General features: G+C 32.9%; 1 protein-coding gene across 1 annotated transcript in view; it reads left to right on the plus strand.

Moving 5' to 3' along the window:
- Positions 1-12225: 12225 nt before the first annotated feature.
- Positions 12226-13797, plus strand: part of LOC106456978 (synaptotagmin-7-like) — a 15855-nt gene continuing 14283 nt past the window's right edge. The window contains exon 1 of the mRNA XM_013916364.2: positions 12226-12502. Coding sequence (XP_013771818.1) covers positions 12496-12502 — 7 coding nt within the window. The 5' untranslated portion in view covers positions 12226-12495. The remainder of the gene's footprint in view (positions 12503-13797) is intronic.

Consider the following 13797-nt stretch of genomic DNA (forward strand, 5'->3'; position numbering starts at 1 on the left):
CACAATGGGCTATCTGTGCTCTGCTCACCACGGTTATCGAAACCCGAATCCTAGCGTTGTCAGTCTGCAGACATACCGCTGTGCCACTGGGGGGCTATACTCTTGATATATTTATAGATCCAAGTTACGAAAATGCGTTTTATTGTGATTCTTATATTCACTATTTTTATAGATTTAGTTAATACACTTATTATGAATCTCATACGATATACTTATAAATCTAGCTTATTAGCGTAAACAGATTATTCCACTGCGTTCTTAGAATATTCGTATATTGGCTGAGCATTTCAGCTTTACACTGTACATCCAGCTTTCCATTACGTAGGTACACCAAAACTGCGCAAAAACAGAATTGACTTCCACAATTCCAACCAAAATAATTATAATTTGTGTGTTAGATGGAGATAATGGAACGCTCTTTCATAGGGATATTTCAGTAGAAGCACAGATGCTGTTGGTTTTATATCCTCATGAATCACTGTTGAATTATGTATTGAATATTGCACGTAATTATTTTAACAAAACATTTTTTTCGAAAAATAGTATTAAATATAACTTTGCTTGGATCTATTTCAATGAATACTCTATTTTGGATTAGATGTGTTTTAACATCTCAGATTAACTTCTGTTCACTAGTATCGTTTTTGTTACTTCACCTCAACGTCTCATACAAGCCTCTAACGAATGAAAAGTTTAAGGCCAACTTTATTCGTCTACTCAAATTCCAATCTCTAGTTTGCTTGAAAAAGTAAATACCACAAGATTTGTTTCTTATATTTTTCTTTTTGACATTCTCAAGACGTTTTGTCATAACCAGCATGGATTAAGTGCGTGAGTAAATGATTGTCTGAGACTAACTTAGTAACAATAATAGCTTTACTATACCGCTGAATTGCATAACGTAAGAGTTATAGCTCTAATCTTCCAACGAAAAATCCCACAAACTAACATGTTAGAAGGTGAAAGTCAGACTTTTGGAATTACACTAGATAAAGGTTTTAATGGCTTTTCGGACACCTTAAGTCTAGAAATGTATTCCTTTGCACGAAGAGTTACGATCAAGACCAGAGACAAAAAAAAGACCAGGTTAATCCCGTATGTGAGTGCTGAATGATGGAAGTTATACTGAAGACATAAAACCAAAGCTGGCTATAAAACAGAGATCACTGCCGTCCGGTTCGTGATAAATCACCAAAATAACCGAACACCTGTTTGGAGTTAAGACGATTCAGGGAAGATACAAAGTTTACTAACCCATCTGTGCCCACACCATAGATCTGATGGGAACACTTAAGCGTATTTCAACATCTGTAAACAATGCGACAGCCTAGAAAAGAACCGGGTTATCTGAGTCATTCTGTATTTCATCTGTCTGTTGTATAGCTTATTTCTATCAGCTTGGCTTGGTTTAATCCTCAATGGTTGTGCATACAAACCACAGTTCAAGTTCAAGATTATCGGCTTAAGACATCTTGGAAGAAAGAAGTCATTCCTCAGCTGCTTTCTATTCTTTTGTTTGTGAGTACGGGCTATACAAGTTTCACTAGACGTGTTTTCGTGGAAGTGCCAACAATTTATCAAATAGAATTCACGGACAGTAGACATGATGTATCACATGAAACTTTAGATGGGTTAAAAGTTAAATACAGCTGGTTAATTTCAGGTAAAGCTATCTCTTTGTACAAATCAATAAAAAATAATGACAAACGTTCTTTAAAATATCGCTCTGTATTTATGTTAGTGTGTCAGGAAAGCATCTTTGACAACATCATTAAACGTACACGCTATCTGTAACATGTAGGCATATGAAGAGTGAAATATGTGAAAAGTGTTTCATGTAATGTTTAAGATAGACGTTTCAACCTCAGACAATAATCTCTAAACTTACTTAATTTTCATAATTTAATCTAATATAAAGTAAATAAAATCATTCATAGACCCTCTCCATGAGTTAACACACTTCACGTTTATAAGAAATCAAGGACACGCTAGTATTAAACATTTGTCTAATAAAATACTATTTTTAATAGGGTTCGTGAACATAATTAGTTTTTTTAGTTGTATGAACACTGATGCTATTTTCAGAAAGTATTCCACCCGATAACTGTTTGGGATAGAAAAAATAAATATGCAGATAGCTAAGAATTATTTACAATAGTCATGAGAGCTGCACAAAAAGCTACTCTAAAATATTTTCTTGAATTATATGTAATATTACACTCACTAAGATACAATATTAACATTTCAAAACAGAAGATGACTCGAGTGGATCCATTTTTATCTTGTTCCTGCAGGCTTACGTATACTTTTACATCAGATTTAAACATATATTACGAGAACTTAGGTTATTTTTGGTCTTCTGATTCTCTCAAACTACTTATTACTAATAGTAATAAGATGACGTTCGTTTTAAAATATTTAATAATATAAACTACCTAATAGACTATCGTTACATATATATATATTCGATATAATTAAAACCAATTATGTTTATAGCTGGATCTTACACCAGTAAGGTTACCAAGATTGTTAATTCAAAGTGAAAACTCTTCTATAAATAACAACTAATTGTTACACATGCAGGGATAATGGTGGTGGTCACATTGAAAATTAGCAATGTTAGACTGATTAAGAAATCTAGCATTTGTATTTTGTATTAGCAAAGTACTCGGCGTTGCTCGGATGAAAATTGCTTTAAATATCCCGAGTTGTTTTGATTAAAGCAACCATATTAATATTTACTTTTTGCAAACATATATATATGGGATTTTTTAACCTAACTAGATATTTTGATTAAAATCAATAAAAATAACAGTGTGCAAAAAAATAAATAAAAAAAAATATAAAGCTATTTTAATCAAAGCAAAACCTGGTACATTGCTCCTGCTTATTGCATATGCTTTGCATGAGATTTCAAGTTTACAAAACACAATTCCCTACCTTTTGATTGTCCTGATTTCTTTTGTGTGGTCAAGTGTCGTTTGCAGCGTATTCTGACTTTATTATCGTTCCATTTAATGAAGAATTGATTGATTCTCTTCTCGTTACAATACAACGTAAATGGAAACTTGCCAATACCAAACGTTTTTTTTTAAGTCACCGTATAGCTGATTTTTGCAAGCAAAGCAAAAGCTATGGCTGAAGCAAGCCTATTTAGATGAGGAAGTATGCGCGCATGTTTGAGAGAAAGCACCAGTGTTTTTCAATCAAGGGGGTTAAAGAGTAGGCATGTATGTATAGAAGAAAGAGAGAGGGAGGGAAAGAGCACAAACGAAGGCCCACGAGGTTTTTCAACTTGTTATAACACATAATTGATCATGGATAGAATGATTAGGAGAAGTCCTCATACAGAGAAGAAACGTAAATAATAACCCTCTTGCTCACACATTACCGAAAAAAATCCGGCTTTTTCAATTTGAAACCAACTGGTCGTCCTGTTTGCCAAAAATTGCTATATTGGTCACTTTGACCTCAATTTGCGGCCTCATGAGGCCGCGACCACATAGCCCATGTTACTTACCACACAAAGCTGTATCTGTACCCCGAGTTTGTAGCTTTAAAGATATGGCCGTGCATAAAGAACAGACCCACAGAGAGAGAGAGACATTCGTGCTTATATATATATATATAGATAGATAAGTAGATGTACACTATAGGAATGATACTAAGGTTATCTGCCTCCAAGTTTTAACTGCTGACCGGAAGTAAGGAAACTAGCTAGGTACCCGATGATGACAAAACCTTGTCGAAACGTTGTACATTTGCTGTTATGTTAAACTTATATTAAAGTTTTTCTTCATTACCCATTGAAGCCGTCTCCAGCCATTATTAAACTAGCTAGAAATGCCCTACCATTAATGCTAAAGGTTTGACAGTCACTCTTATATCGTATCTACAGCTTAAAGTTCAGTGAATATTTTGTGATATCGCATCTAGTCGAACCCGGCTCGCCAATTATGAAATACAGAGATCTACCACAGGGTCAACCTCCATTAATCAAACAAATACAGCTTAACCATGAAGAAAGGTTTGTTTTATTACTTTTTGGCAGTTTTTTATTATTATTAAGGGGCTCATTGTATGTTAATATGGATACTTAATAATGTTCCTTAAGGTAGCTCCAGTGATGCAGTAAATTATGACTTGACTATTAATATATTTTTGGTTTCGGCTTCGTGAATTAGTTTTGTTACATGATTGACAATTAAAAATGTTTGTTTGTTTGTTTTTAGAGCAAAACCTCAATAAACTATTGTTGTTTCCACCGCCGGAAATCGAACCTCACATTTTAGCGTTGTAGTTCTAAAAAGTTATCGCTGTCCCATCGTGGTACAATTAAGACTGAAAAAGATATTCATTGGACTGGTCCTTGATTGTGAACAAATGTATTTTATTGTGAAATGAAATAATTATTGTAAATTAATTGAAATTTAGAGAAAAAAAATCAATCAAACGTAGCAAACAAATTGCATTAGGACAAAGGATTATTTATGTAATCGATAATTAAAAGTTAGTTTGATTCGTTTATTTTTCACATCGTCAAACACGATATAACTACTTTACTGATCAATGCTAAGCGTTTTAATTATAATTTTCCTGGTTGATTAAAGAAAAGTAATTTGCTTGTCGAATTTAACAAAAAATAATAGTAACGAAAATTATAACAAAGAAAACCGACTTTAAATAATAAAAATAAAAACAGTAAAATCAAACTACTATGAATGGTAAACATTCTGAAAACTATTAACTTCAAGTAGACCCTTATATAAATCTGGTATCTAGTAATTACATAACAACTAAATATTTTTTATTATTATTGTTTTGTATCGAAAATAAACAGTATGAATGTACTAGTAGATGTATATAGATCGCAGTATGTATATATTATTCACCAATAAACTGTAACAAACGTACTCTGTCCGGTGGTTCAACAGTAATTCTGAGGGCTTATAACACAACATTGATAGCCCATGTGTAGCTTTGTGCTTAAGAACAAACACACTAACTAGCTTATTAAATAACGCTACCCAAGATATATATATATATATATGTACTAGTCATTCCTAAATTTGCACTGAAAGACTAGAAAGAGATGAATTGGGATTTTAGAGCAACGGGACACGAGCCTTGGACCCTCGACTCCGCAGTCAGGCACGCTAACCATTAGATCACGTTTGGCTATGCCCAAAGGAAATCTGTAAAAATTTACACAAACAAGCTTGTAGAAGATTCAGACGTAATTTAAAACCAAGACCTCAATTTACTGAACAATAAAATAAAGCAGTTATTATTATTTGGTTTCTAAAATGCCCGTGAGAAGTGATTTTAAAATGATTTGAACATAAAAACATTAAATAGGAAATAAAAACAAGTCCAACACGGTACAATGTCAAATTTCATATTCATATAATAGTAAAGGTCTTGTAGAATTCAAGTAAATGTTGCCATATTTATTATAAAGATAACACAGCTTTAAGAGTATATTTGCGAAATATTTTAACCACTAATGGAAATTGCTGTTTAATATTAACTAAATAATCATTGTGACAGTCGATTTTAAAATATTTTGATGATCACAAAATACCTTAACTCGCCATCTCTTGGTTAGTGATATAACTTTTACATGCCTAAAGAGCACATCAAGTAATATCAGATACAAAAAGAAAAGAAAAGGAGATTTAAGAAAACGCAAGAATTATTTTATTTTGAACTCTACCATTATTAAAATCTGAATTATTGAAGCCACATTCCCAAAATGTACAAATTTTAACTTCCAACTACAATACTTCATTGCTTTATAAAACTGACCAATGTTGTCAAAAGATGGCACCACGTAACAAACTTGTACGTTTTTTGTTATTATACTTTAAGCTTACATTTTATTCAAAGTATCAAAGAAGGTTTAGTAGTCACACTAAAATGCTAACGACAACTCCCTTACCCAAAAGATATGCACGTTTTTATTTTTTATTTACTAAAAGTTAACATGTATTCTAGAAATTTGAGACAGATGCATTTTATCATTAAACGTTTGTTTGTAAAGTATAAAGCTACACAATGTCCTATCTGTGCTGTGCCTGCTACGAGTATCGAACTCTAGTTCTTAACCCCAAGACTTACGACTGAGCCAATGGAAGGCATCTTAAAACGTACTGTTGGGTATAATTAACTAAGAAATATGCTAATTCTGTTAAAATCCTCAAAATATTACACACACACATACACACATATATATATATACTTAAAATTATGGATTTGCGACATATGTTTATCAGCTAGTATTTTTTCTCCACACCACTGGATTTCATATACGTATTTATTTTTGCTCTGAAACAATCAATTACGTCATACAGAGATTTGATATTTTTGAGTGGTATGTAGAAACTTGATATCTAGTTTGTATAAGTGATTTTATTCGATATGTAGAAAATATTCCTGAAATGTGTTTTGACAACTGTTTTATAGCTGATGACAGAACTGTATTTCGAGAGTAACGTATTTGCAATTGTTTTTTACTTTGTATCATTTCTACAGTAGTTAGCCAAATACAAAGTTACTATAAAGTAATCATGAGAGATAGGCACTAAAGTCTTATGCTTTTAATAATTTCCTACTGTTTTTTTTTAAATAATTTCTTAATCCTTTAAGAGCTAGATTAAAGATGGATGAAAAACTAATACAAAATTATAAGTTTCTATCGTACCGGTGTCTACTTGTTAATTACATATTACAAACAGATATATTGTACGCTCTTGTCATCGGATGTTTTATTAAAAACTTGTACTAACTTATAATATTTTAATATGATAGCGGTTATTTTTGTAATCACTATAATCACGGTTCAGAAGCGATGTAGATAATTTTCTTAGTCACTTATTTTAGCAATCTGTTTATTAATTGTATTTATCAGTAATACTGTGCTTGAAGTAGCATTAAAAAAATACATATAGCTCTTCATTTTCCGGAATTCAGCTCCTAGAGAAGAGTTGTGCTTTATATATAAAATAATGATTATTTTTTTAGTTATCTGTATGTTTTGTGTCAAATATTTTACTTTATTTAATTACTTATCATCATATATTGAATAATTACGCGATTGTGGCGACATCTCTTAGAAATTTGTTGCATTCACTTGAGGAACGCCATAAAAATAGCAATTGGCTAGTCTCAGAAAGGAAGAATTGGAGAGTGCATTGTTAAGGTTATGTTTAATTAGTTTGTGTGAGTGAGATTGGAAGCTTGTTTGATATGACTCTAAAAGCTAGGTTTCATCTTTTCGAATATAAGAAGAAATCCAACTTCTGTCTATCAGAGTCTATAAATAACATGATATACAAGTTTTGTATATGTAACTGTGGTTTTTGTGTTACAATGTCTATGATGGCCGGCTTCTTGTTTTTCTATTATCATTATAGTTTTGAAATAAAAACACCATACGCAATGCTTTATGATTATGTCGTACGAATAAAAATAAAATGTTATTCAGTGTGAAGGTATCAACAACAACGTCTTACACAGAGAGAAGGTGTCATCAATCATGTCTGACTCAAATTGTAGGTGTCCACAGTTATGTTTGATTTAGAATGGAGGTGTCAACAATGATGTCTGACTCAGAATGGAGATGTCAACAATAATGTTTGACTGGATTTATATTAAATTGGCTGGCTTCTGAATATGTTAATATAATTCCTCTGGCTGCTGGAGCTGGAGAGAGAGAGACTGTAGAAATAATTGTGTCACAGTGCACTGTTAAGTTAGAAACAAAGGTCTAGATTACTTATGTCAATGATCATTGCTATTATATATACTTCAGAGTTTGATAAATGGGATTTGTTTTTATTGGAAGGAAATGATTACCAAAGCCCAACGAAAGACTGTTTTGAACCTTTCTATTGTTATTATATTTGGCAGTAATATTTCCAGATTTGCTAACATGCTCAAATGCAAGAAAATTATTTTATAGAAGATATTTATTTAACACAAAAAGATTTGTACTGACTTATTAAATGGGCAAATATGTAGAAAATTATTATCAATATTCATAAAATTAAGATGATACCTTGTATTACGGAAACTTAAAATAATAAATATTTATTATGTGAAATGTATCTTGTGAATGAGACCTTTGAAATAAAAAGTTCAATTCTGATTATTGAAAAAAGCCTGAAAACCTATGGCTTGTTACTTGGTTATAATGAGAAATGTTAATTCTAGGAATTTAACAGAAAAATTAATATGTCAACCATACTATATCTGTCATATCCAGTGCCAACGAGAGCTTTCGCTCAGTACCACAACTCATCGGGTCGGCTAGGAAATGATAGACATAGTAGTGGTTCAGACGCGATTTTCCATTATTAAACTGCTTGAACAATAAATATTATGACGTAAATCAGGTCAAATGGATTATGGATCTACAATAACTTCTATGCTAGTTATTGTAATTTTGTACAAGACTTTGATTAGGCTCTACTAAAAGTTTTTTGTGCCATTGTGGTCCTTCTACGACAAAAGTACATTTGTACTTATATGTTGGAAAAAAGTTTGAAGATGAACCTTTAGATTTATTTTTGTTATTATATTACTCTTCTTTAACTGGTTAATTTAGAAATATAAAAATGTTAACATTTTCACTGTATTCGGCATGGGAACATGATGTTATCATAAACTCGCGAAACGTAGTCTTTAGAGGGTTATTGATCTCTAAGGTAAGGAATGGTCAGTCTAGGTTTACATTAACCAGTACTTGATGCAATCATTTATGGTACTCAGTACATTTTTATGGCGAAATTACGGGTTTGTGTGGGTTTTTCTTAGAGTAAAGCCACATCGGGCTATCTGCTGTGTCCACCGAGGGGAATCGAACCCCTGATTTTAGCGTTGTAAATCCGCAGACTTTACGCTGTCTCAGTGGGGGACAGGCGAAATTACCTATGCAACTGTCATGACTTGTGGCAGAATAATTTACACATATTTCCAGGAATATCTCTTCACTGCGACTGGCTGAAGTTTATAGCTTTATGGGTTTGAGTTTGTTGGTTTTCTTTTACATATTTCCAAGAGCTGAGGTTCGACGTCAGAAACTGGCAGGATTTTGTCCACCAGCTAAAAGTTTTCTCATTATATGTTTTCATTTTAGTTGATCTTTAATTTCAAGTTATTTTTGTACACCATTATTCGTTTAAATCAGGAATACTATATACTTGAAAGATACCTAGCTTAAAACGTATGAGTCATGAAGACAGACTCAAGAATTTAGGTTTATTTATTTCCGAAACGTTGAAGTAGAGACAGAATGATTCAGTGTATAGGATTGTTAAGGGGAAAGGAAATGCTTGTCGGAAGTACGAAGAAGACGTGGCTAGAAATGGGTACTGGAAACCTATAGCCAATCTTGTTCTTTTGTAACATTACTTTTGTATTAAAGTCTTAAATTGATTATTTGTTCAAGGATGTAGTGTGTGCTGTTACTTTGAAATTATTTAAACGAAAATTTCATAACAGTTGCCTGAAAACGTTCTCTAAAATACTACGTTCCTGCAATAATATTTACATGTTTGAGTTTGGAGTTATCAAGTGTTTGACCAAACATAAACAATCAGTCTATATAAATTAATAAACAATGTTATACGTTTGCAGTAATGTTATTCTGCTCTGACCCCACCATCCCAACTCAGACAAAAACAAAAAGCTATAATCTACATTAAGGTTTTAATATATATATATTGATCGATATGAAAATAAACGCTATAAATGAGTTATTACAGTTGATTTTTCTTCACTACATCTAAAGTTTGAATGCTACTGTTGGGTAGTATTTCCTAGTACTATACTACTCAGAATCAGTAAAGAGCAGATGTCTCAATCCTCTAATAACCTCATCATGAAATACGAGAACGAAAAAAACCTTAAGTAGAAAATCATTAATATTACTAATACCGTACACCACAGCAATAGCAAAATTTTCTTAAAAAAATCACTTTCAAGTCTTTATTTCAATTTCGACAAATCCCTATCAGCATTTGTAAAAACGATGACATTAAGATGTTGATACACTCTGCTTATATGATTACAAAGGTATACAGTTCTCTACATACAAGCATTTTTAAATGTCTAAAATGAAAACTTTCAAAATTGATAGTTTCAGCCTGTTGTGGTAAAGAAATCTTGAATTGTAACACCAACTATATTGATTGAAAATTACCGTACTTTAGAAATTCAGTGTAGACTACAACACTGAGAAATCAATACTTGACAACGAGAAACAGTTGTATGTTAACACAAAACAGCAGAAGTTACTACAATATTAAGAAACCAGCGTGTGACGATTACAAAATGTTTTTCAGGTTTAACGACAGAACACTGTTACTGAAAACATCAAATGTTTATCAGTTTACATATCCTAGTTGTTCATTAGGGTATGTTATATCACGTTATTTACAATGAAAATACTGAAATGAGAAACGAATTGTTAGGTATTATGGAAAATGCCGTAGCTGACAAACACTGTAGTTGTTTATTCGAAATATTTTAAGATCTTAGCTACAAAGGTTGTGTACGTTATATTAAAATCATTACGGAGCTTCTCCACGTCATAACATCCCATACTGCCACATTTGGTCATGCTATATCTGACGACAGCACACATTGACAATAGCCCTTAAGCGTAATTTTCTTTGCAAAAGGCTCCGTTGTAAAAATGTCAGGCTTTCCATAATACATCTAGCGTACGAGGACGACGGTTTTTCGGTGTCCGTTTCAACAGTTCGATCACACAGAAATCCATAGCGCTATGTCCGGTGACTTGACTGTTATGTTTTGGCATGTAAATGCACGAATACTCGTTATATCCGGCTTCCAGTTGATGAAACGTTCTCCTTATTGTGGGGCCGTGGTTGTACTATAAGAGTAACGATCAGAAAAGAGTAGTTCAAGAGTTGGTGATGGGAGCTTTTGACTAGCTGCTTTCCCTATAGTCTGCGAACTAAAAATTACGAATTGCTATTTGCTGCAAATTGCCCTTTGTGTAAGTTTACGCGACAATTCTGAAAACTAACAAACAAAGAATGGGCTACTTCCTTGGTAGGATATACGATAAAGGCGAGGCTTGGCCTACTGGTTATCTGTTAGTCTGCGAATCGGAAGGTCTAAGGTTGGAGCCGCGATGTACTGCTGGACATATTCCGCACTTTCATCTATGGGAGTATTATAAGCGTGATGGCCAATCCCGCTATATGGTTGCGTTTGCTTGTTTCGGTTATTCTCACATAATTCAAGCTAGCTACCATTAAATTTAAACTGATAGACCAGACGTAAGGCAATTAATAAACAACATATATCGTCAACTTTTGGACTACTGTAATCAAATAGTTGGATTTGATCATCACTGTTATAATGAAATCCCGGCACTAAAGTGTAGAACATGATTTTATGGCAAAAGGACGTGAGCCATTGACTCTCTGCTGGGAACCACAATACTACGACCGACTCTATTACGTTCAAGAGTAGCCACATGTTAGATCCCGCTGTTGCTGAGTGGTTGCTGCACTACTAACCAGTTCTAAGTTAGTTTAGTACATTATGTTGAAAATACCAAGAACAAAGCCTGTACATTAAAAGTTATTGGTTTCTTCGTTTCATTAGCCTGTACATTAAAAGTTATTGGTTTTTTCGTTTCATTAGCCTGTACATTAAAAGTTATTGGTTTCTTCGTTTCATTAGCCTGTACATTAAAAGTTATTGGTTTCTTCGTTTCTTTAGCCTGTACATTAAAAGTTATTGGTTTTTTTTTGTTTCATTAGCCTTTGGCGACGAACATCTTGTGTCTAAAGTGGACTCGTGGCCGAAAACATTGAATTTGTTTTTGCATGAGTGTTAAAAGTAATAGTTCGAAGTTATTTGATTTATTTACTCTGTTAAATCCTATTTTCACTCTACCCTCATGTGTATTTTTTAATTCTCTTTGCCATAGAATGCATCCAACTTTTTTTTAAACTTTTTTCCAAATTATGCTCACCATACAGAGTCTGCTTAACAATACGTCTTTGTAGCTCAAGTAATTAAAATGAAGGATAACTTGAATAAGTCAGAAGGAAGTAACTTTCTCTAACGACGTATATCTACAAACGCAGAAGATCATGAGAGGAAGGAAGTTTGGGGTTGTTTTTAAATAAGGGGAGGGGAGCGATATGTTCTCTTATACTTCTCTAAAACGGCTCATTATTATCGCATTTGTTGTAGCAGTGTGCAAAAGTTTTCTTCCCGTGCAGATTAATTGTTATCAGACCCTTACTGTTTATACACGAGTAGTGTTACTACACGAACCAAATGAGAAGCTGAGCATCTAAAGTACAAGTCTGTTGCATGTTAGGCTGTGAATGTATTGATGTATCCTTATGATGTCACCAAAACCAGAATGTAACACAGTTTTTCATATTATAATGATATTTGCAGCATCCTCCAACTTCAAGTAGGTCTTAGGTTTAAAAGATTAAAATGAAAGGTAGGATATTTGCATTAGTTTCTTTATTTTTATATCATGCAAAGTTTTAGATGGGAAGGAATAATTCGTATTATTGAGCTAAAGTGTTTTATATATAATAACGTATTATATAGTACGTACAATACAGATTATTATGTGGTGATGTTTCGTTGTTTTGTTGTCAAGCGCAAGGCTACACAATAGGCTATCCTCGTAGGGATCGAGCGACGATTTTAGTTTACCGTTTCAGTGGGTAGCAGATGTTTTTTCTTCTTTATCATAAAAAATTTAGGATTTGAATTAAGGGTGATAAAATACGTCGTTTTCTTTGTAAAATTCTCGTAAGAAAAATCTCGAGGAGTAATGCATCTATATAATTAAAAGAGTAACGTGCGTGGGAAGGTTTCTAAACTTTATTAAACTATGCAAAAATGAAATTAGGAGTAGGTATGTACGAACAATGCCATCATAAGTGTGTGGGAAGCTTTTTAATATTCTTTAAAGCAGGTAAAAATAATACTAGGTAGAGAGAAGTACGGACGACGTCATCACATGCGTAAGGGAAAGGGGATGTAGATTATGCTATGCTTTAAAGAGGGAAAGATATCTGGGAAATGGATTTGTCATCCCTCATAGCACCATCTCAGACAGCACTGTTTATGTGTTAAGGCTTTGGTGTGAATTTAATTTGATTATAGACACTTAGACCACTGGCACTGTTACCCTGTTGAGTTTTAGTATTTGTCTCCGATACCCAAGTTTTGAAAGTGTCCCTAGATCTAGTGTCTTTTACTACATAAGTCGATCGGTTTGTCATTTTTGATCAGACCATTCGGTTCAAAGTTTCTTTTGTGACAGAGGTGTTTGGTGTGTATCACGTGTTGTGGAATAGGTTTAACCCATTTCTACTTTAACTTTGCAGTCATTGAAACGCCCCACACAACACAACCATTAGATTTATTCAGAACTCTACGTACCTAATCTCAGGTCACTTAACTGTTTTAGTTACTTTACATACACAGCACTGGCTTTACATTTTATAAACTTTGTGCATTCAGATATAAAATACCACAACCCCAAAAAATGAAAAATATTTCGATGCACGAGTTTTTCCTCTAAAAATTACCTAAATATTGGAAGTAAAAACATAAACTATATTTACAGCTCCTTCATTAACTTAGATTCATGAACTTAAAAATCAAGATAGGAAATAAAATAATACTTTTCTCGTATTGAGCATGGCAGTAGAAACATATCACAATATTATAACCCTTAGATTCATGAACTTAAAAATCAAGATAGGAAATAAAATAATA

This window comes from Limulus polyphemus, unplaced genomic scaffold, assembly GCF_000517525.1.
Source record: "Limulus polyphemus unplaced genomic scaffold, Limulus_polyphemus-2.1.2 Scaffold13, whole genome shotgun sequence".
NCBI classification, from domain to species: domain Eukaryota; kingdom Metazoa; phylum Arthropoda; class Merostomata; order Xiphosura; family Limulidae; genus Limulus; species Limulus polyphemus.